This window comes from Puntigrus tetrazona, chromosome 3 (assembly GCF_018831695.1).
Source record: "Puntigrus tetrazona isolate hp1 chromosome 3, ASM1883169v1, whole genome shotgun sequence".
In the NCBI taxonomy this organism is placed as follows: Eukaryota; Metazoa; Chordata; class Actinopteri; order Cypriniformes; family Cyprinidae; genus Puntigrus; species Puntigrus tetrazona.
Window position 1 is genome coordinate 1,508,108 of NC_056701.1, and position 21,477 is coordinate 1,529,584.

Genomic DNA, 21,477 nt, shown 5'->3' on the forward strand with positions numbered 1-21,477 from the left:
GGGACTAGTTAACAGACCTATTAGTTAATATTTAATTAGCACTGTTTGTCAATAATGCACACTTTGGCAGGGAAGGCCGCATACATCATCAAACCTGGTTTATTTCAGTTAACTACTATATTCACGAGTCATAAACATTGTACAACAATTTACACTTAATTAAAATAAACTAGTCAAATTTATAACTATTAATATTCTATATAAAATCATATGCAACCTCCAAAGGATGCACTCCGTTGTTTGAAAAACAGCCATTATATCTTCCTTGTCAGACTCCTCCAATACAGGTTTTTGTAGTCTGCACTAATGAGCTAATGAGATGAACCAGGTGTGTTAGATGAGGTACAAAATGTGAAGTATGGGCCTCTGAAACCAGTCTGTAAACCGTGGGACTACATTGTTGTAAGGAACTGTAGAGCAGTAAATGGTAAATTGCAGCAGACGTTCAGCTGGGTTTCTGAAAGAGACGCTCAATTGATATCCGGTCTTGGATGATAGCTTTTTATGGCTATGATGGAGATTTGTGTTTGGAAAGGATTTATTTTAGCCCTTCTCTTCTTTGCTGCTGATGGGGAAAGACGGCGGCCATTCACTCTTGATAGACCAAGATCAGAGCCATTTGCTGTTGACGGACAGAGATCAGGGCCGTAAGTATCATTAGCCTTTGAAATGAATAAAACCTTTGTTTTGGCTATGGCAAACCACTTTCTGTGAATGAATACCTTCACAAGTACATGCTATGACCTGGTTGCTTATGCTTTGACTTCTTTGTTTCCACAGATGGTTCTTGGTGTCTTTTCCTGCAGTGATTGAGAGTGGCTCTGACACCAAATTGTGTGCAAGCCTTTTAAAACCCAATGAGAGTCTCACAATGACCGTTTCTCTACTCGATGACAAAAACATGACGACCCCTCTTGTGCAGCAGAGCTCCCGGACGGCTTTTCACCAATGCTTTGATTTCCAGGTCTGTTATCATGCTACATGTGGACCTTTGTCTAGTTTGAATTTTATATTCATAAAACCTCTTTCTCTAAAGGCTCCTCAAGTAGATGGAGAATCGGTGCAGAAGCTGAATGTGGAACTTCAAGGAAGGGCCTTCAAACTGACAGAAGAGCGGAAAGTCATGTTCAGACGTTACCAGCCTTTGACCTTCATTCAAACAGACAAACCCATCTACAACCCAGGACAAACTGGTGAGCTGTAAATGACACTTTGGTGGATATTGGGCATGTAGAAAGTATTTTTCAATACAAGTTCTAATGAGAGCATTTATCGATGTCTCTGCTCTCCTCGCAGTGAACTTCAGAATTGTGACCATGGACGCTAAGTTTGTGCCACTTGATCAAATGGTAACCGCCTTAAAAATAATTAGTAGATGCATAAGCTTCAGGCAATCACATTTTTTTTTTCTCCAGTGATACTGGCTGCATCAGAATGTTTGTTAGTTATTGTTTAATATTCCTGTGTTTTGTCTTCCAGTACAGTCTGGTGGTTGTGGAGGTGAGAATTTGTTTTAGTGCATGTCTTGCTTTGCACTTTCACATTAGGTTTTAGTTTCAAGCTCTTATTTGTTTTTCTAGGACAATCGTAGCAACAGGATTGGTCAGTGGACAAATATTTCCTCAACGGGGTGGATATTGCAGCTTTCTCATGGCTTAAACCCTGAGGCTCAAGTTGGGATGTATACGTTGAGGGCTTTCATTGGTGACCAAATGACCTCCCAGGTTTTTGAGGTGAAAAAATATGGTAAGTTGTCAAATACAATGTGCAACAGCACACCAGCAGATCCGAGGCCCTTGGATTAAAGTTTTGTTTCCGGTTTAGTTTTACCCAAGTTTGATGTCACTGTAAATGCACCACAGATGTACAGTGTTGGAGATGTGGGGCTAAAAATTGAAGCTTGTGGCAAGTGAGTGAAACTTTGTCTTTATGCTGGATTTTTTTTTTTTTGTGAATTAGTTCTTGATATCCACTCTTAAAACACTTCCCAGATATACATACGGGCAGCCTGTACCTGGTCAAGCATTGGTGGAAGTGTGTCGTGAGCCATTTCCGTACAATGTGGTTTCTGAGGCCACCCGTTTCTGCATAAATAAAACTGCTAAGGTATGTGACTACTGCTCTACAGAAGTTTTATCTTTTGCACATGGCTGACAATTGATATGACCATTTGTGTTCTGTTACTAGATGATTGACACTGGCTGTGCCTCCCTCACCCTCGGTACATCAGCATTTTTCAACACCAGATTTGAAAGCAATCTGCAAGATTTGTTTCTTGTTAACATAAACGTCACTGAGGAGGAAACGGGTAAGCTATTTGCTGATTTGAACCATTGCGTTTACATGCTGATTTTGTATACTCTTTCATTTTGCTGCTGTTTTCCCCCCTCCCAGGTGTAGTTATGTCGAAATCGACAACAGTTCCCATTACGTTTGAAGTTGGCAAGGTCACGTTTATGTACCTTCCACAGTTTTTTGAATCTGGATCAAGGATTAATGGAAAGGCAAGTAAATGTCTCTCATTACAGATGGCTTCTTATTGGTTCCTTTTCCAAACCATTACCTTTCCCAACAGATATTGGCATCCTATTTCAATGGCACTCCAATTGCAAGCAAAGCAGTCTATCTACTGGATGGTAGCCAATGGCCCAATAAAGTACTATTGAATCTGACTACAAATCAAAATGGACTTGCCACTTTCTCCATTAACACTACTGATTTCCCTAAAGCTGGTCTGAATCTGATGGTAAGATTATGTATATTTCTTTTTTTTCCCTCCGTCCTTTTGTTTTAAATCCAACTGATTTAACCTGTTCCTCAGGCAAGTGCAACTGCAGAGGTTGCTTATGGTTATAAATCACCATTCTTCAGTTCAGAAACAAAGACTCTGTCTCTCCTCCAAGCTGCTACTCCTGACAACCCCATGTTTAGTGAACTGTCAATAGTGAAGCTTGAGCAGCCACTGAAATGTGGTGCTGAGTATTCAGTGACCATCAAGTATTCGTTTGTTGGAGAGACTGGTGATTACTCTGCTGACATCATTTATATGGTAAGTACACTTTTTAGTAGTGGTTTTGATGACAGAACTAGTCCACTCGTAAGCACCTATGTACCACTCTGGCTTTGTCTCCTGTCAGGTTTTGTCCAGAGGACTGATTGTGCTGCATGGATTTGAGAAAGTTGAAGCATGGGCTTCTAACAAGGTCACAAGTGATACAGTGTCATTTCAGCTGTCTGTAAGTGTGGATCTGGCTCCAGCAGTGAAGATTTTGGCCTACTGTGTTCTGCCCAGTGATAATGTTGTTACTACAAGCGCATCCTTTGACACTGAAACGTGTTTCCAAAACAAGGTATCTGGACATCTAGCACCTCTTTTACTTCATGTGACGACGTCTCCTACAGTGTCTGAGCTGGTTCTTGTTTCAGGTGTCTCTGCAGTTTTCTCCAGCTACAGCTGTTCCTGGTGAAGGAAACACTTTGACTATCTCTGCTCAAGCAGGATCTCTGTGTGGCCTCAGTGCTGTTGATCAGAGCATCCTGATCATGGAGCCAGGAAGACACCTGAGTGCTCAAGCGGTATTTATGTGCCACTGCTCAGGCTTCCTGGTTACAGTTGTTTAATAATGTAGTTTTGAAAACGCTGACATACCCCTGTTCTTCAGGTGTTTGGCTTGCTTCCAGTGCAGTCATTATCAGATTATCCACCTGGTGTTGAGGATGAACAGGAATGCCTGAATGTTCGACCTCGCCGCGCTGTTCCTGAAGACCAAGCTTATGAAGCTTTCAAGGCAGGAAACCGTTTGTAGTAATTTTTTCCATTTTTGTTCCTCGTTAAATGCATCTCTTACTTTTTGCTTCAACAGAGAATGGGGATGAAGGCAGCAACAAATCTACCAATCAGAGAACCTCAGTGCCTGATGTACAGAGGCTTGAATTACTATCGCAACTTTCATGATGGTACGCATGTATGTCTTTTTAAGCACTTAATTGAATTTAAGTATGTACAGGCATAACCAGTGTCTATATAGTATTATTGTAGTAGTCCAAGTGTATTCAAATGAAAGATAAACTGATTGGGACTACAATGGATTTTGACCTTTCAGTTATTCAGAGCAAAATAAACCTTCATCTTGGCCAAGTTTTAATTACTGTAAAGTAACTGACAGGTTTGCCTTGCAAGGTGCACAAACCTGACTGATCTAAAACTTGTACACTATGGCTACAGTCCATTGAGATTCATGGTTCCTTTGGCTTTCAGTGAAATATTTCCGTAGTCCTGTTGCACTGGCTGAAATGGTTCCTGCTGCAGTAGAAAAGAGTGCTGGAGAAGAGAGTAGATCTTCTTTTGATGTTACCATCAGGACTTACTTTCCAGAAACATGGATCTGGCAACTTGCTCAAGTGGGGTTAGTGAAGCATAGTGTGTGTGGTGGGGGTTTTTTCTCCTCTATCTTTCTAAAGTCAATTTACAATGAATTTTACCTGCCTACCTTTTACTGTTTTTTCGGGGTTTTTTTCTATTATCTGGTGTACTTTCTTCCATTCGTCAGAGACTCTGGATCCACACAAGTTCCCCTCACAGTTCCTGACACAATCACCACATGGGAAACTGAGGCATTCTGTCTGTCCTCCAGAGGTTTTGGTTTGGCTCCTCCTGTTAATCTGAAAGCCTTCCAGCCCTTCTTCCTGGAGCTCTTGCTGCCTTACTCCATCATCCGTGGGGAGACTTTTGAGCTGAAGGCCACAGTCTTCAACTATCTGTCCAAGTGCATCATGGTTAAGGTTCAGTTATATCTACAGTACTGTATAATGGATCTGCAGAGAGAATATTCCTCTTGTCTTTGCTCTATGAATTAATATAATTTATTGGCAGGTTCGAGCGAATCCATCTCAGCCCATGGTCTTTACTCTTAGACCAATTAATGAGGCATATTCGTCTTGTCTCTGTGCCAAGGGGAGAAAGACCTTCAAATGGGTTTTCACCGCTTTTGTTCTTGGTCAGTTTTGGAATGTTTGTCTCTCTCTAAGCTGAAGTGTATATGAGGGAAAAACTTTAAGTGTGTTCTTGTCTGTCATTGCAGGAACTGTAAATGTGACTGTCAATGCTCAAGCTGTACAATCCCAGACTCCATGTGGTAATGAGATTGTTAGTGTGCCAGAAAGAGGACGCACCGACGTGGTCACACGAAGTCTACTTGTCCTGGTCAGCTTTTTAACAAGCCTTCTGGAGTTTGAATCATGGTCACGGTCACTTGTTAATTTGGTGTGGTTGTCTCTGTAGGCTGAAGGAGTTGAAAGGATAAAGACCCAGAGTTTGTTACTGTGTCCAAAGGGTTTGTTTGAACTCTGATTCCCTATACTGTTAAACACTAGCCTAGTGCTCTATGCTAAGCCATTTTGTTTTGCAGGAAGTGTGGTTTCCGAAGATGTGACACTGACGTTTCCTACAGATCTTATCCAGGGATCAGCTAGATGCTCAATTTCAGTTCTTGGTAAAGTGGTTCATTGAGGCGGTAATGTGCAGCAGGATAACTTTGATTACTGATGATTTTTTTTACCCTGACATTTGGTTTTTCTGTCTCTTATAGGGGATATAATGGGTCGTGCACTAAAGAATCTTGATAACTTATTACACATGCCATCTGGCTGTGGAGAACAAAATATGATTGTTCTGGCTCCCAATATTTACATCCTCCAGTACTTGCAAGTCACGGGCCAACTCACTGCAGCCATCCGACAGACCGCCACCCGTTACCTTCAAAGAGGTATGGATGAGCAGATGCATTATGTATTTCAAAGTTTGAATGCCAAGGACATTCGGTTCTATTCTTCCAATTCGAGTGTCTCACTTGTTTTTGACCTGAACAGGATACCAGGGACAATTGAACTACAGGCACAATGATGGTTCCTACAGCACCTTTGGTTATGATGAATCCAATACATGGTTTGTTTTATGCCGTTCTTCTAGTGTTGTCACTGGTTCATTTTGACATGGATCTTCTTCTGTGGCCAGGTTGACAGCCTTCGTCATGAGGTCTTTTGGCTTAGCAAGGAACTTCATCTTCATTGATCCAAATATCTTTCAGAGTGTGAAGGACTGGCTGATCAGCAAGCAGGGTTCAGATGGTTGTTTTATGCAGCAGGGGACTCTGTACCACAGTGACATGAAGGTGTTTCACATTCCCTTCAAATGCATCAAGACCAGCAGAAACTAGGGTGGGACTGGTTTTCTAAATGAGTATATTTGTGTTTATTAGGGTGGAGTTAGTGACAATGTGACCATGACAGCCTACATCGCTACATCACTGCTTGAACTAAATGTCCCTGCTACGGTAAAAGTCCACAGGATTTCTTCATGAGCCGCCTTGTTTTGGCCTGAGGTTGATGTTTTCATTACTTTTCAGGATCCAGTCATTACCAGAGCTCTGTCATGCTTGAGGCCTGTCGTTGGGAACCTGGGAAACTCCTATATCATGGCTCTGCTTGCCTACACCTTCAGTCTGGCTGGAGAGACTAGTACACGATGGCAGCTTTTAACTGCTTTGGACAACCGTGCTACTACTGAAGGTGGGGTTTTACCAGTCTCTTGTTTTGAGACTTTGTTCATCAGGATCTTTGGCATCAAATTTCGTCCGTCTTTTTAGGCACTAAGCTCCATTGGTCTCAGACTACATCTGGTGATACTCTGGCGGTGGAGATCAGCTCTTATGTGCTGCTGGCAGTTCTCTCCGTAAAGCCTCTCAGAACAGCTAATCTGACCTATGCTAACCGCATTGTCAACTGGCTTGTAGCCCAGCAGAATCCTTATGGGGGCTTTTCCTCTACCCAGGTGACTTTGACCATAGACCTGTACAGATGCCTCATTCAACCACTCAAAGCAAAAAGACGAGTCCACCATCTTGGAATGGTCAAGTTGACATTCACCAACATACTGTGCCATTTTGTGCAGGACTGTGGCATCTTTCAATTAGTCAGTGATCACTATGGTGAATGACATCAAGTTGACCATTACAATATGGTGGGTGGCTTATTAATACCAGCTCATAGATACCTCATTAGCAACTGTTTCTACGTATAAATATTGCATATATGACTCTGAACACCAAAAATTAATGCAATCATTAGTGGATTTTTTCCCCCTTTTAATCTGGTGCTTGTTTTTAGGACACAGTGGTGGCTCTTCATGCTCTGTCTCTGTATGCCACTGAAGTGTTTAGCTCAGAGGGCTCCAGCACTGTTACTGTACAGTCAGTTGTGGCAGGGGAAGACACTTATAGTTTCTCTGTGAATCGGGAAAACCGGCTGCTGTATCAGGATGCGCTGCTGAAGACTGTCCCAGGCAAATACAGTGTTAAAGTCAAGGGCTCCACCTGTGTGTCTGTGCAGGTCTGTATCTTCATCTCCTTTTCAGTTCTGCTTCTCTTGTGCTCATCCTAATATTCCTTGTTTCGCTTTGTAATCATAGACTGCATGTTTCTACAACATCCCAACACCTACAAAAGTAACAAAAACACTGAGTGTTGAAGCAAAGGTGACTGGAGACTGCCAACCACTTGGAGCCAATCTCATGTTGAACTTCACAGTGAAGTAAGAACAGCTTTGACTTTATCTTCAAACCATCTTGTTTAACTCCTTTATGAAGAGAAGATCCTTTCTTTTTTCCCCATTTACTACTTTATTCCTCTTCTTTCAGATATAATGGAACAAAAGCAAGTACTAACATGGCTCTGGTGGACATTAAACTCCTGTCAGGCTTCACAGCAGACACATCACTGGTTTGTATGTTTTAAGATGACTTCTAAAAATCCAACACGCTTGGTTTCTTCAGAAACAATGGCTTTTTCATCACAGCTTGGATCTTCACCCACTTCATTTGCCCCGTCAGTGGAGCGGGTTGATGCTGGAGAGGATCACGTCCTAGTGTATCTAAAAGAAGTAAGATTGTTTACACTGGGTGTATTCACTACCTGCCCGCCACTTTTTCCTGTGCTGCTGTTAATCTCTTCTTCCTCCCAGGTTCCCAAAAGAGTTCCCCTGACCTACAAACTGCAACTGAAATCTGGGCTTGTGGTAAAAAATCCAAAGCCAGCGGTCATCACAGTCTACGACTACTATAAGCCAAGTATGCTGCCCTCTGCCTTACATTTTTGATCATTCTAAATTCCATGTAGAATGTAATCTAGCTTGCTTGCTGTTTGTCTTTCAGGTGATGCATTTGAGACCACCTATGTGTCCCCCTGTCAATGAGCGTACTTCATTACAATCTAGTGGACACATGACTCTAATAAACCTGCTTTTACTCAATCAGTCTTTTGCTTTTTAAATGTCTGACAAGTGTTTATTTGAAATGGCAAGACTCAAACTTCCAGGGGTCTGTTGTACATGCATGCATGAATTACTCCATTAGCTGGATTTTGTTGACAATGACAACTCCAGTTAGGTTCTTTGAAGCTCATCTTACTCATTGCAAGTCTGTTAGCTCAAACCTGTTCCAGAGCAGCCGATTTCATGTACATGGGATTCAATTGCATTTTAAGTGAATGTAATCTAGAAAGTCAAGTCACCATTATCCACAACACTTTTTACAATGCAGATGGTTAAAGCAGATTTACCATTTTAAACTGTGGCAAAATAGTGTGCCTTTCTCCTCTCACCAGACAAAAACAGCAGTTTAAATCTAGGCTGCAAAAAAGTCAGATTGCGCAGAGGTTTCCTTGTTCCTGTGGTCTTGTTCCAATCACCTTCCAATCAACCAATATTACAGTTATATTATGAGCTTTTCTATGCATTCATTTAGACAGGGCCGTAGAGAGCATACAGGAAAGCACTGGCTGGAGAGAGGAGGTGGGATTGGCCAAGAACCATAAGGCTGTTTGCATTAACATAATTTTGCATTCTTATTGTCATAGTTAAGTTATGATTTTTTCCCCTTGGTATTACAGAAAATTAAACCTAAAAGCCGCAGACGAAAATGCACGTATGAGCTGACATCTTACAAATCTTGTCTTGTCCAAATACCCTTATTTGTGGTCTTTGTTTGACTTTATTTGTAGAACACAATGATTGGATGGTTATAATTAAGTTTTGTTTACACATTAACCATAAAAAGACCTAAAGAATGATCTTCATAATGGTATCATTTCAAATAGAGATCAATATTGTCAACCCACCCTTTGATTCCACATAGCTGGCATAAAACGTAAATAAAACTTACTTTGTTAATTTTGTGGTTACAGAGAGTTAAACACTACAAGATTCAAAGGAAATAAAACTGTGAAAGGGGAAATATGCTGTATACTTGCTTACTTGGAGGTTTTGTCCCTAATTAGGCACACCTGAACCAGTTAATCAATGTCTTCAGACTAGAATCTTTAAAGCCAGTGTGTTTGAGCTCGTTGAAACTAGACTCTGCGGGACATGTGTCTTTTAGTAGCAGGAATGGGCACTGATTAAAATGGTTTAGTGTTGTCTTCATCAGGGTTGACTGAGAACGGTTTGAGAAGCTGTAGAGTGGTAGATTGTGGCAGAAGTTCAGCTGGGTTTCTGAAAAAGGCACTCCGTTGACAGCTTTTCATGGCTATCATGGAGATTAGTGTTTGGAAAGGTCTTATTTTAGCCCTTTTCTTCTTTGCTGTTGAAGGGCAGAAATTGCCACCAATTGCTGTTGATAGACCAAGATCAGAGCCGTTTGCTGTTGATGGACAGAGATCAGGGCCGTAAGTATCATTAGCCTTTTAAATGAATAAAAGGGGTCCTGCTTTGTCTTATGCTCTTAGTTTTGGCTATTGTAATCACTTTCTGTGAATGTGTACCTACACAACATGCTCTGACCTGGTTATGGCTTCTGAAGTTCAGCTTATGTTTCCACAGATTGTTCTTGGTGACCGTTCCTGCAGTGATCGAGTCTGGCTCCATTGCCAAATTGTGTACAATTCTCCTGAAACCCAACGAGAGTCTCACAATGACCGTTTCACTGCTTGATAACAAAAACAGGACAACTCATCTTGTGCAGCAGAGCTCTGCTTCTGCAGCAATTTACCGCTGCTTTCGCTTCAAGGTCTACACTTTCTCATACTACACATTAACCATTTGTCTAGTTTGAAGTACATTGTAATGTTTCTCTACAGGCACCTTGTGTTGATGTGCAGTCTGTGTGGACTCTGAATGTGGTAGTCAAAGGGAGGTTCTTCGAATTGACTGAAGAGAGGAAAGTCATGTTCAGACGTTACCAGCCTTTGACCTTCATTCAAACTGACAAACCCATTTACAATCCAGGACAAACTGGTGAGCTACAAATGACGATTGGGTTAGAAGTTCTGTTCTGCTGCAAGCTCAAGTTAAAGTGTGAGGATTCATTGACTTCTTAATTTTGCAGTGAATTTCCGAGTTGTAACTATGGATGACAAATTTGTGCCTCTTGATCAAATGGTGAGACCTAACCTCTTTGCTGCAGACAAACTGAAATAATGCATGCTGTTTTTAGAAGTTTTAGTCCTCCATCAATGTCTCTTCCCCTGCCCCAATCCCACTCCACACCAAAATGATAAATGTGTTAATGTGTAATTTTGCTGTTTTTGTCTTGCAGTACAGTCTGGTTGTTGTGGAGGTGAGAATTTTTTTACAGAAGGGTCTGCTTTACTATATTCCTAGTATAATTACAATCCATTTTCTTTTCTGACCTGTTGTCTGTTTTTCTAGGACAATCAAAGTAACAGGATTGGTCAGTGGACCAATATTTCCTCAACCGGGTGGATATTGCAGCTTTCTCATGGCTTAAACCCTGAGGCTCAGGTTGGCATGTATACATTGAGGGCTTTTATTGGTGACCAAATGACCTCCCAGGTTTTTGAGGTGAAAAAATATGGTAAGTTTCATGCATGTGTGACCGTCCACCAGCAGAGCTGAGGTATTTAAAGTGATTATGTTTCCGGTTTAGTTTTACCCAAGTTTGATGTCACTGTAAGTGCACCGGAGATGTACAGTGTTGGAGATGTGGGGCTGAAGATTGAGGTTTGTAGCAAGTAAGTGACGCTTTATTTACTTGATGCCAGATTTTTCTTGTTGCTTTTTGTTTTTGATCTTTCTCCTTTTTAAAACACTTCCCAGATACACATACGGGCAGCCTGTACCTGGTCAAGCATTGGTGGAAGTGTGTCGTGAGCCATATCCATACATTATGGTTCCTGGGGTGACTCGTCTGTGCTTTAATAAAACAGCTGAGGTATGCTATTGTGTGTGTGTGTGTGGTTTTTTTTTTTTTTTTTTTTTTTTTTCTCCTCCTGCATGTGGTTGACTTAAATGACTGTTCTGCTGCCAGATGAATGGCACAGGCTGTGTCTCCCTCACCCTTAGTACATCAGTGTTTTTCACCACGACATTTGAAAATAATCTGCAAGATGTGTTTCTTATTACGGCGAATGTCACTGAGGAGGGAACAGGTGAGCGCTTGTCTGATCTGAACCAATGGTATGTTTGGAGGATGTTGGCATTTATTTGCTTATCGTTGTCCCAGATGTAGTGACGTCAAAATCTACAACAGTATCTATTACATTTGAAGTTGGTAAAGTCACATTTTTGGAGCTCCCAGAGTTCTTTCTCCATGGATCAATAATTAACGGAAAGGCAAGTTAAAGTTCATTACTTGTTACAGAAGCCTTTACACCCCTTCCTAACTTTTATTTGTCCCAACAGGTCTCAGCATCTTTTTTCAGTGGGAATCCAATCGTAAGCAAGGCAGTCTATATCCTGGATTCAAGCCAATGGCCCAACAAACTGCTGCTGAATTTGACGACAAACCAGAATGGACTGGCTGCTTTTTCTCTCAATACTGCTGATCTACCTAAAGCTGACCTTATCCTAGTGGTAAGATGGGTTTTTTTTTTTTTTTTAAACTTTATTCACTTTTTCAATGAGAACTTGTGAAAGTTAACCGATCCCATCCATTGTTCCCCAGGCAAGTGCAACTTCAGAAGTTGTTTATGGTTACAGATCACCATACTTCAGTTCAGATACAAAAACAGTTGCACTCCTCCAACCTGCTAGCCCATACAGCCCAACGTTTAGTGAACTGACAATAGCGAAGCTTGAGCAGCCGCTGAAATGTGGCGTCAGGTACCCAGTGACCATCAAGTACTCGTTTGTTGGAGAGACTGGCAACTACAACGCTGATATCATCTATATGGTGGGTGTTTGTAGCGCTGTCTTGTCACCATGCTGGTCTCTGCATTAAAAAAAAATGAATAAATTTGTGCCAAGCCACTCTGCCTATCTCGTCAGGTCCTGTCCAAAGGAGTTATTATCCTTTATGGAATTCAGAGGGTTCAAGCATGGGCTTATAATACCATCACAAGTGGTAGGATGTTATTCCGGCTGCCTGTCAGTGTGGATATGCCTCCAGCAGTACAGATTCTGGTCTTCTGCATTCTACCCAGTCAGAATGTAGTTGCTGCTAGTGCATCGTTTGACACAGAACTGTGTTTCCAAAATAAGGTATGTTGTAGCTCCCCTCTGCCCGTGTGGGGTGCAGCGTTTTGTCCTACAGCTTGCGAGCTTGTTCTTGTTCCAGGTGTCTCTGCAGTTTGCTCCTGCTACAGCTGTTCCTGGTGAGGGGAGTGTTTTGAAGCTCTCTGCTCAAGCAGGATCTCTGTGTGGCCTCAGTGCTATTGATCAGAGCGTCCGGATCATGGAGCCAGGAAGACGTCTAAGTGCTCAAGCGGTATCCATGTGCCACTGAACCGATTTTCTAATGCATAATTTTTTTTTTTTTTTTTTTTTTTTTTTTTTTGACGTAACCTGGTACTGAGGCTTTTAGATTCCAACCCCCCTCTTAGGTTTTCAGCTTGCTTCCAGTGCAATCGCCGCCATATCCATTTGATGTTGAGGATGAACTCAAGTGCCTGAGTGTTCGACCCCGTCGAGCAGTTCCTACTGACCAGGCTTATGATGCTTTTAAGGTAAGGGTTGGTCTGCACATGTCAGTACTCATATTTCGTGTTACTTGTAGTTTGAACTGTTGCTTTGACAGAATGTGGGGCTGAAGATCGCAACAAATCTGCCAGTCCGAGAACCTCAGTGCCTGATGTACAGAGGCCTGAATTACTATCGCAACTACTTCTATGGTGGTATGCCCATTTTAAGTTTTTGATCTAAAATTAGCCATATGAGAAGCAATTGATGTGGTGGGTTTTCAAAATTGGGGCTAAAATCAATGCAGTGTCACCTTGGCCTTAGGGATACAATGGATTTTCATCTTTCAGTTATTAAATGTAAAAAATGTTTATCCTGGCCTAAACCTTGTATGTGGGCTTTAGGGAAACACCCATTTTGATTCTGCATGTGGTGCTTTTAACAGTTTCCCATCTGCAATTAACTGGGCTGACATTATCCCTTAAGCATAATTCAGCTAATAAAAAGAATCCCTGATCACATGTTCTTTTTCAGGGTCCCCAAACAGTCTCAATTTTCTGAAAATGGCTAAAGCTCAGTGGTTTGCAGTCCTTGTATTAAAAGCTTCTCTCAATATTTTTATGCAAGTTGGCCGTCCTATAGCCTTTCTAAAACCTGAAGTAGCTCTGGCTGGAGCCGCAGACAGCAGAGAGAGCAGTTCCCCTCCTCCTATCACGACTGTCAGGTCTTACTTTCCAGAAACATGGATCTGGCAACTCGCTCATGTGGGGTCAGTGAAGCACCTTGCATTTTAAGTTGACTTTGAAGCCAAATCAAATTTATTTTCAAATTTATTTTATTTTTTTTCCCTCCCTCATTGTCTGTCATTTAGACACACTGGATCTACACAAGTTCCCCTCACAGTTCCTGACACAATCACCACATGGGAAACGGAGGCATTCTGTCTGTCCTCCAGAGGTTTTGGTTTAGCTCCTCCTGTTAATCTGACAGCCTTCCAGCCCTTCTTCCTGGAGCTCTCCCTGCCTTATTCCATCATCCGTGGGGAGACTTTTGAGCTGAAGGCCACAGTCTTCAACTATCTTTCCAAGTGCATCATGGTCTGTCACAGGCTTTTTTTTTTTTTTTTTTTTTTTTTTTCTCTCCCAGGTTATTGAATTGGTTTACAATTAATTTTATAATGGCTTTCATTGGCAGGTTAAAGTAACTCCAGATACATGTTCGGCCTACACTCTTTTACCGTCAACTGAGCTGTATTCTTCCTGTCTGTGTGCCAATGGTAGAAAAACCTTCAAGTGGGTCCTCTTGGCCTCTGTTCTTGGTTGGTATTGGACTCCTGTGTGTGTGTGTTTTTTTTTTTTTTTTTTTTTTTTTTTTTTTTTTTGAGGTGTTGCTCACTTCCGGTTTGTACTATAGGAGCTATAAATGTGACAGTCAGTGCTTCAGCTGAACAATCCCAGAGTCTTTGTGGCACTGAGGTTGTGACTGTGCCGGAGAGAGGACGCATTGATATAGTGACTCGAAGTCTCCTTGTTCTAGTAAGTGTTAACTGGCCTTGTTTAATCCTTAGGCTCATGCTGCTTTACTGACTTTTTTTTTTTTTTTTTTTTTTTTTATTAGCCTGAAGGAGTTGAGAGGACAAATGCTCAGAGTTGGTTACTGTGTCCGAAGGGTTTGTTGGCGCTCAATGATTCCATAAGACATTCTCCCAAACATTAGTCCTGCACTCAAAGCTAATCCTTTCTGTTTGGTCCACAGGAAGTGTTCTTTCTGAAGATGTGACTCTGACATTTCCAACAGATGTGATCCAGGGATCAGCCAGATGCTCTGTTTCAGTCCTTGGTAGAGAGTTTCAAAGAGTAGAAACTAACATGATGTTTTGTAGGACCCAATTAGTTTGACCCTTTTCCTCTTCATAGGGGATGTAATGGGCAGAGCACTAAAGAATCTGGATGGGTTATTACGCATGCCATCTGGCTGTGGAGAGCAGAATATGATTGTTCTGGCTCCCAATATTTACATCCTGCAGTACCTGGAAGTCACGGGCCAACTCACCGCAGCCATTCGACAGACTGCCACTGGTTACCTTCAAAATGGTATGGATGAGCAGATGCATTTGTATTATTAGGAAGATTTAAGTCCTATTGAATTGATCAGAGTCTCTGATAAGATGCTGTATTTGACCTGAACAGGATATCAAGGGCAGCTGAACTACAGGCACAGTGATGGTTCATACAGCACATTTGGTTATGATGAATCCAATACATGGTGAGTTTCTCCTTATTCTGGAATACTTTGTCACCATTTGTTTGTAAACTCAGTTTATCATAACATCCATGGCCAGGTTGACTGCCTTTGTCATGAGGTCTTTTGGTCTTGCGACACACTTCGTATTCATCGATCCGAATGTCCTTCAGAGTGCAAAGGACTGGCTGATAAGCCAGCAAGGCTCAAATGGATGTTTCATGCAACGGGGGACTTTATACCACAGTGACATGAAGGTATGCACATTATAAAATGGAATGTGCCCCATAGTCTCCGTCAGTGTTAATTCTTATGCTGTTTGTATTTTAGGGTGGAGTTGACGATAACGTGACCATGACTGCTTACATCACTGCATCATTGCTTGAACTCAAAGTACCGGTCACGGTAAAAAAAAAACATGATCAGTAGTTCTATGAGCTCCTTGTAGATAATCCTTCTGTTCTGGCAGGTAATTTGATCTCCTTTTGCTTTATTTTTCAGGATCCAGTCATCACCAATGCTCTGTCGTGTTTGAGGCCTGTCGTTGGGAACCTGGGAAACACTTACGCCACTGCTCTACTCGCCTATGCCTTCAGTTTGGCAGGAGAGACCAGCACTACAGCACAGCTTTTAACCATCTTGAACAACCTTGCCTTTTCTCAAGGTGGTATTTACCTGTTGTTGTGGTTGTACTTGTACTTGTACTTACACTCATCTGTCTCTTAAGGCACTAAGCTCCATTGGTCTCAGAGTACGTTTAGTGATACTCTGGCGGTGGAGATCAGCTCTTATGTGCTGCTGGCGGTTCTTTCTGTAAAGCCTCTCACAACGGCTACTCTGGGTTACGCTAACCGCATTGTCAACTGGCTCGTGGCTCAGCAGAATCCTTATGGAGGCTTTTCCTCAACCCAGGTGACTGACCACCAAACATGAATGCAATAATAAATTTTTCTGAATGGCGTTTTTAACTTGGTGCCTGTTTTTAGGACACAGTGGTGGCTCTTCAGGCTCTGTCGCTGTATGCCACTCAAGTATTCAGCTTGCAGGGCTCCAGCGTTGTTATCGTGCAGTCCTCGTTGGTAGGTGGAGATGTTTATAACTTTTATGTGACTCAGGACAATAGGCTGCTGTATCAGGAGAAGCCACTGAAGAACATTCCAGGCACATACACTGTTCAAGCAACCGGATTCTCCTGTGTGTCTGTGCAGGTCTGTATCTTTACACTCTTTTCTGTTTTATATGCTGCATGGCCTAACTTTTGCTCTGTTCTGAATACTATGTTGATACAGATTGCATGTTTCTACAACATCCCAACGCCCATTAAATTAGCCAGTACATTAAGTGTCGATGCAAAGGTGACTGGAGACTGCCAACTGCTTGGAACCAATCTTATGTTAAGCTTTGCTGTGAAGTAAGAACCGCTTTGACTTTGTAGATTTGACTCTTACAAAGGGAAGCTGCTTTTTTTTTTTTTTTTTTTTTTTTTTTGACTAAATGTCTTCGTTGCCACACCATTCAGATACGATGGCCCAAAGCAGAGTACTAACATGGTTATAGTGGACATTAAGCTACTGTCAGGTTTTATAGCAGATACTTCTCCGGTTTGTATGCATTTTTAAGATTTGCAATATTTGCAAGATTTGAGGCTCCATGTAGTTAACTGATGTTTTTATCTCAGCTTGGATCTCCACCTAATTCATTTGTCCCAGTGGTAGCGAGAGTTGACGTCAAAGGTGATCATGTCCTGGTGTATCTAAAAGAGGTGAGGAATTTTACACTAGACGTACACTCACAATCTGCCATGTTCTCATGTGCTGTGTATTGCTGTTCATCCTTTGTTTTGCAGGTTCTCAAAGGCCTTGCCATGACTTACAATCTGGTGCTAAAACAGGTTCTTGCTGTGGAAAGTCTCAAGCCAGCAGTTATCAATATTTATGACTATTATCAGCCAAGTACGTTTTCATCCTCCTGGGGTGTATATTCCAAAAGCCACTAAGGTTGTAAGTTCCATTTTGCGAACAATGGTGCAATGGACCTTATGACTGTAGTTGGATGCATTTGGGGAAAAGCACACCTAATCACATTTTGCTTTAAATTACCGGTTGAACATGATCCAACTTTTGTTCTTTTTAGGTGATTCATTTGAGACCACATACACATCTCCCTGTCCATGATTTGATTGGAGTAGGACTCAACATTCAAATAAAGCTGCTTTTCATGCATGTTGTGTTGTTTTTTTTTTAAATTCGGGTTCCTTGCAGCTTAATACTACGAAAGGGGTTATGAATTCTGAAATTTTTGCAGGGTTTTTAGTGTAGAACTGTAGTTTTGAAAGTTGAGTTACAACACTGAGAATTCAGCTGGTTAGTCTTCAGTACAGGCAGAAATCCCAACCAGAAAGTTAGAGTAGTCTTTAATTCTGCAGAATACTCAGTTCAAGTAATGTTGAGTTAGTCTCAATGCTGCTCTTCCAACTATAAGTGGTGCTTCACCTGGAGCACCTGGCTACTTTGTACAAAAACTGTTAAGGGCAAGTATGAAACCTATTAAAATGATTGGTAAAAATCCATAGTTACCCATTTACTCTAGATAGATAGATAGATAGATAGATAGATATATATATATGTGGCTGTTCTGGTCTGAGTGTGTACCTGCAGGGATTGTAGGTGGCGCAGTGAACTGTGTGGTCTTCCAGCTGAGACCCTTGAGCAAGACACAAACCCACACCTGAGCCCCAGGCATCACACAACATTCAATTACAGAACATTGCTCTGAGCATAAACTCACTTGTGCTTAAGTGCCATTTCAAGAAGAATGTGGGTAAGAGAGGGCACATTAAGCCAGAATATTTTTCACATTACCTTAAGACAGTCCTTTTTCCCCCAAAATTATTTCTATAAAAATGAGCCACGTTTAAAAGGTAGAGGGGGAGGTGTTGCTACAATTTATAAAAGTATTCTTAGTACTTCTCAGAGGGCAGGCTTTAAGTATGACTCATTTGAAGTTTTGGTGCTGCATATAACATTATCTACAGAATCATGTGCTAGTGATAAATCTTCTGTCATGTTTGTACTGGCTACTGTATACAGGCCACCAGGGCACAGCACAGATTTCATTAAAGAATTTGCTGATTTTCTAACTGAGTTAGTACTGGTCGCAGATAAAGTCTTAATTGTTGGCGATTTTAATATCCATGTTGATAATGAAAAAGACTCATTAGGATCAGCTTTCTTAGACATTTTGAACTCCGTTGGGGTTAGACAACACGTCTCTGGACCTACTCATTGTCAAAATCATACTCTAGATCTAATACTGTCACATGGAATAGATGTTAAAATGGTGGAAGTACTGCAGCAAAGTGATGACATTTCAGATCACTATCTAGTCTTGTGTGAACTCTGTATAGTTAAACCTGTAAACTCTGCACCTTATTACAAGTATGGTAGAACCATCACTTCCACCACAAAAGAAAGCTTTCTAAATAACCTTCCTGACTTATCTCAATTCCTTAGCTCATCCAATACGACGCAAAAACTTGATGATGTAACAGAAACTATGCACTCTCTTTTTTCTAGCACTTTAGATACAGTTGCTCCTTTGCACTTAAAAAGATAAAAGAAAACAATCTGACTCCATGGTATAATGACAACACACGCACCCTAAAGAGAGCAGCCCGGAAAAAACCAAATTAGAAGTATTCCGTATTGCCTGGCGGGAGAGTATGCTGTCATACAGAAAAGCATTAAAAATTGCAAGATCTGATTATTTTTCATCCCTTTTAGAAGAAAACAAACACAACCCCCGGTATTTATTCAGTACAGTGACTAAATTAACAAAAAATAAAGCATCAGCAGGTGCTAATATGCCCCAAGAGTATAGCTGCAATGAGTTCATGAATTTCTTTACTTCTAAGATTGATACCATCAGAGATAAAATTGTAACTATGCAGCTGTCAACTACAGTTTCACATCAGATAGTGAGCTTTAGATCCCCTAAGGAAAAATTACACACTTTCTCTATTATAGGAAAAGAAGACTTGTACAAACTTGTTAAATCATCTAAACCAGCAACATGTATGTTAGACCCTGTTCCATCTAAACTATTAAAAGATCTGCTTCCAGAAGTCATAGATCCTATTTTGAACATTATTAATTTATCATTGTCATTAGGATACTGTATGTTCTCAAAACCTTCAAACTGGCTGTAGTTAAACCTCTCATTAAGAAACCACATCTTGATCCCAAAGACTTAGTAAATTACAGACCAATCTCTAATCTCCCTTTTCTGTCAAAGATACTAGAAAAGGTAGTATCCTCACAACTGTATTCCTTTTTAGAAAAAAATGATGTCTGTGAGGATTTCCAATCAGGTTTTAGACTGTACCATAGTACTGAGACTGCTCTCATTAGAGTTACTAATGACCTGCTTCTATCATCTGATCGTGGTTTTATCTCATTATTAGTGCTATTAGATCTTAGCGCAGCATTCGATACTATCGATCACAACATTCTCTTGGATAGACTAGAAAACTATGTTGGCATTAGAGGAAGCGCCTTAGCATGGTTTAAATCATATCTATCTGACCGCTATCAGTTTGTAGCATTAAATGAGGAGGTATCATATCAATCACAAGTGAAATATGGAGTTCCTCAAGGCTCAGTGCTAGGACCGTTACTTTTCAACCTGTACATGTTACCTCTGGGAGATATTATCAGGAGTCATGGTGTTAGTTTTCATTGCTATGCTGATGATACTCAGCTCTATATTTCAGCGCAGCCTGGTGTTACACACCAAATTGAGAATCTAACAGAATGCATAGTCGATATAAAAAGCTGGATGATGAGTAACTTCTTAATGTTAAATTCTGAAAAAACAGAGGTGCTAATAATTGGACCTAAAAACCCCACATATAATAATCTAGAACACAGCCTATCACTTGATGGCTGCTCTGTTAATTCTTCATCATCAGTTAGGAACCTAGGTGTGCTGTTTGACCGCAATCTTTCCTTTGAAAATCATGTTTCTAGCATCTGTAAAACTGCGTTTTTCCATCTTAAAAATATATCTAAATTACGACCTATGCTTTCAATCTCTAATGCAGAAATATTAATTCATGCGTTTATGACCTCAAGGTTAGATTATTGCAATGCTTTATTGGGTGGTTGTTCTGCACGCTTAATAAACAAACTTCAGCTAGTCCAAAACGCAGCAGCCAGAGTCCTTACTAGAACTAGGAAGTATGATCACATTAGCCCGGTTCTGTCAACACTGCACTGGCTCCCTATCAAACATCGAATAGATTTTAAAATCTTATTAATTACCTATAAAGCCATGAATGGTTTAGCTCCTCAATACTTGAGCGAGCTCTTATCACATTATAGTCCTGCACGTCCGCTGCGTTCTCAAAACTCTGGCCATTTGATAATACCTAGAATATCAAAATCAACTGCGGGCGGCAGATCATTTTCCTATCTAGCACCTAAACTCTGGAACAATCTCCCTAACTCTGTTCGGGAAGCGGACACACTCTGCCAGTTTAAATCTAGATTAAAGACACATCTTTTTTACTTAGCCTACACATAACACACCAACACGCCTTTTATTATTGAAATCCGTTAAAGGATTTTTAGGCTGCATTACTTAGATTTGCTGGAACCGGGAACACTACTCCTACAATACGATGTACTTGTGACATCGTAAAAAGAATGGCATCTACGCTAATATTAGTCCTGTCTCTTTCTCAATCTGTTTTCAGTTGTATCCAGACTAGATGGTGGATCAGCACCCAGAGATTATGTTCATCAGAGACCAGAACACCTAGATGCGCCCCGTGGACCAATCACCAGATCCTGATGCACACACACACACACACTAAGTCATTTACACTACCTGACACAGCAGCGTTTAAAATTGAACTGGAAGTTAAGTGCTGGGCGTCCGGTCAGAGGAGAACTGACCCCAACTGAGTCTGGTTTCTCCCAAGGTTTTTTTTTCTCCATTCTGTATGCATGGGGTTTTGTTTCCTTGCCGCTGTCGCCTCTGGCTTGCTTAGTTGGGGACACTTAACTTCTAGTGACTATCGTTGAATTGGCTACAGAGACCGTCTCTGCATTTAATAAGAAATTGGTCACTCATCATTATACATCCCTGTCATTATACTGTACAGTGCTTTGATGCAACCTGTGTTGTTAAAAGCACTATATAAATAAAAATGATTGATTGATTTTTGGATTACAAGCCATCAGAATTATTTCAGGACACTAAAATCCTGAAGGATCCTCAAGTGATAGGTTAACATTACAGTCATTGAAACTGTCATTTGCATATTTT

The 21,477-nt window shown here is 41.0% G+C and overlaps 2 protein-coding genes across 2 annotated transcripts; both read left to right on the top strand.

Moving 5' to 3' along the window:
* The first annotated feature begins 385 nt into the window (after positions 1-385).
* On the top strand, positions 386-8,304 carry LOC122329679 (alpha-2-macroglobulin-P-like). The gene is made up of 34 exons (XM_043226144.1): positions 386-647; positions 781-964; positions 1,037-1,193; positions 1,297-1,349; positions 1,480-1,500; positions 1,581-1,746; positions 1,825-1,909; positions 1,992-2,106; positions 2,188-2,308; positions 2,395-2,504; positions 2,576-2,746; positions 2,822-3,049; positions 3,138-3,350; positions 3,427-3,576; positions 3,663-3,788; positions 3,864-3,957; positions 4,259-4,406; positions 4,551-4,782; positions 4,874-4,997; positions 5,082-5,203; positions 5,282-5,333; positions 5,409-5,492; positions 5,589-5,765; positions 5,869-5,944; positions 6,014-6,170; positions 6,258-6,332; positions 6,405-6,567; positions 6,645-6,829; positions 7,165-7,386; positions 7,466-7,587; positions 7,694-7,775; positions 7,852-7,935; positions 8,017-8,122; positions 8,207-8,304. The coding sequence occupies exons 1-34, from the start codon at positions 505-507 to the stop codon at positions 8,245-8,247; spliced, it is 4,389 nt and encodes a 1,462-aa protein (XP_043082079.1). The 5' UTR covers positions 386-504; the 3' UTR covers positions 8,248-8,304.
* A 1,096-nt stretch (positions 8,305-9,400) lies between these two features.
* LOC122329687 (alpha-2-macroglobulin-like protein 1) lies at positions 9,401-17,369 on the top strand. The gene is made up of 34 exons (XM_043226155.1): positions 9,401-9,716; positions 9,871-10,057; positions 10,128-10,284; positions 10,376-10,428; positions 10,586-10,606; positions 10,699-10,864; positions 10,937-11,021; positions 11,107-11,221; positions 11,318-11,438; positions 11,513-11,622; positions 11,692-11,862; positions 11,954-12,181; positions 12,277-12,489; positions 12,566-12,715; positions 12,831-12,953; positions 13,025-13,121; positions 13,534-13,675; positions 13,778-14,003; positions 14,101-14,224; positions 14,320-14,441; positions 14,524-14,575; positions 14,662-14,745; positions 14,823-14,999; positions 15,096-15,171; positions 15,248-15,404; positions 15,478-15,552; positions 15,649-15,811; positions 15,875-16,059; positions 16,134-16,355; positions 16,437-16,558; positions 16,667-16,748; positions 16,826-16,909; positions 16,994-17,099; positions 17,281-17,369. The coding sequence occupies exons 1-34, from the start codon at positions 9,574-9,576 to the stop codon at positions 17,319-17,321; spliced, it is 4,380 nt and encodes a 1,459-aa protein (XP_043082090.1). The 5' UTR covers positions 9,401-9,573; the 3' UTR covers positions 17,322-17,369.
* Positions 17,370-21,477: the final 4,108 nt, after the last annotated feature.

Coding starts and splice junctions, on each gene's coding strand:
- LOC122329679 (XM_043226144.1), top strand. CDS start 505: ATGGCTATGATGGAGATTTGTGTTTGGAAAGGATTTATTTTAGCCCTT. Junction 965..1,036: donor ACCAATGCTTTGATTTCCAG/GTCTGTTATCAT, acceptor CTTTCTCTAAAG/GCTCCTCAAGTAGATGGAGA. Junction 2,505..2,575: donor GATCAAGGATTAATGGAAAG/GCAAGTAAATGT, acceptor CTTTCCCAACAG/ATATTGGCATCCTATTTCAA.
- LOC122329687 (XM_043226155.1), top strand. CDS start 9,574: ATGGCTATCATGGAGATTAGTGTTTGGAAAGGTCTTATTTTAGCCCTT. Junction 16,060..16,133: donor GAGGCTTTTCCTCAACCCAG/GTGACTGACCAC, acceptor GCCTGTTTTTAG/GACACAGTGGTGGCTCTTCA. Junction 17,100..17,280: donor TTATGACTATTATCAGCCAA/GTACGTTTTCAT, acceptor TGTTCTTTTTAG/GTGATTCATTTGAGACCACA.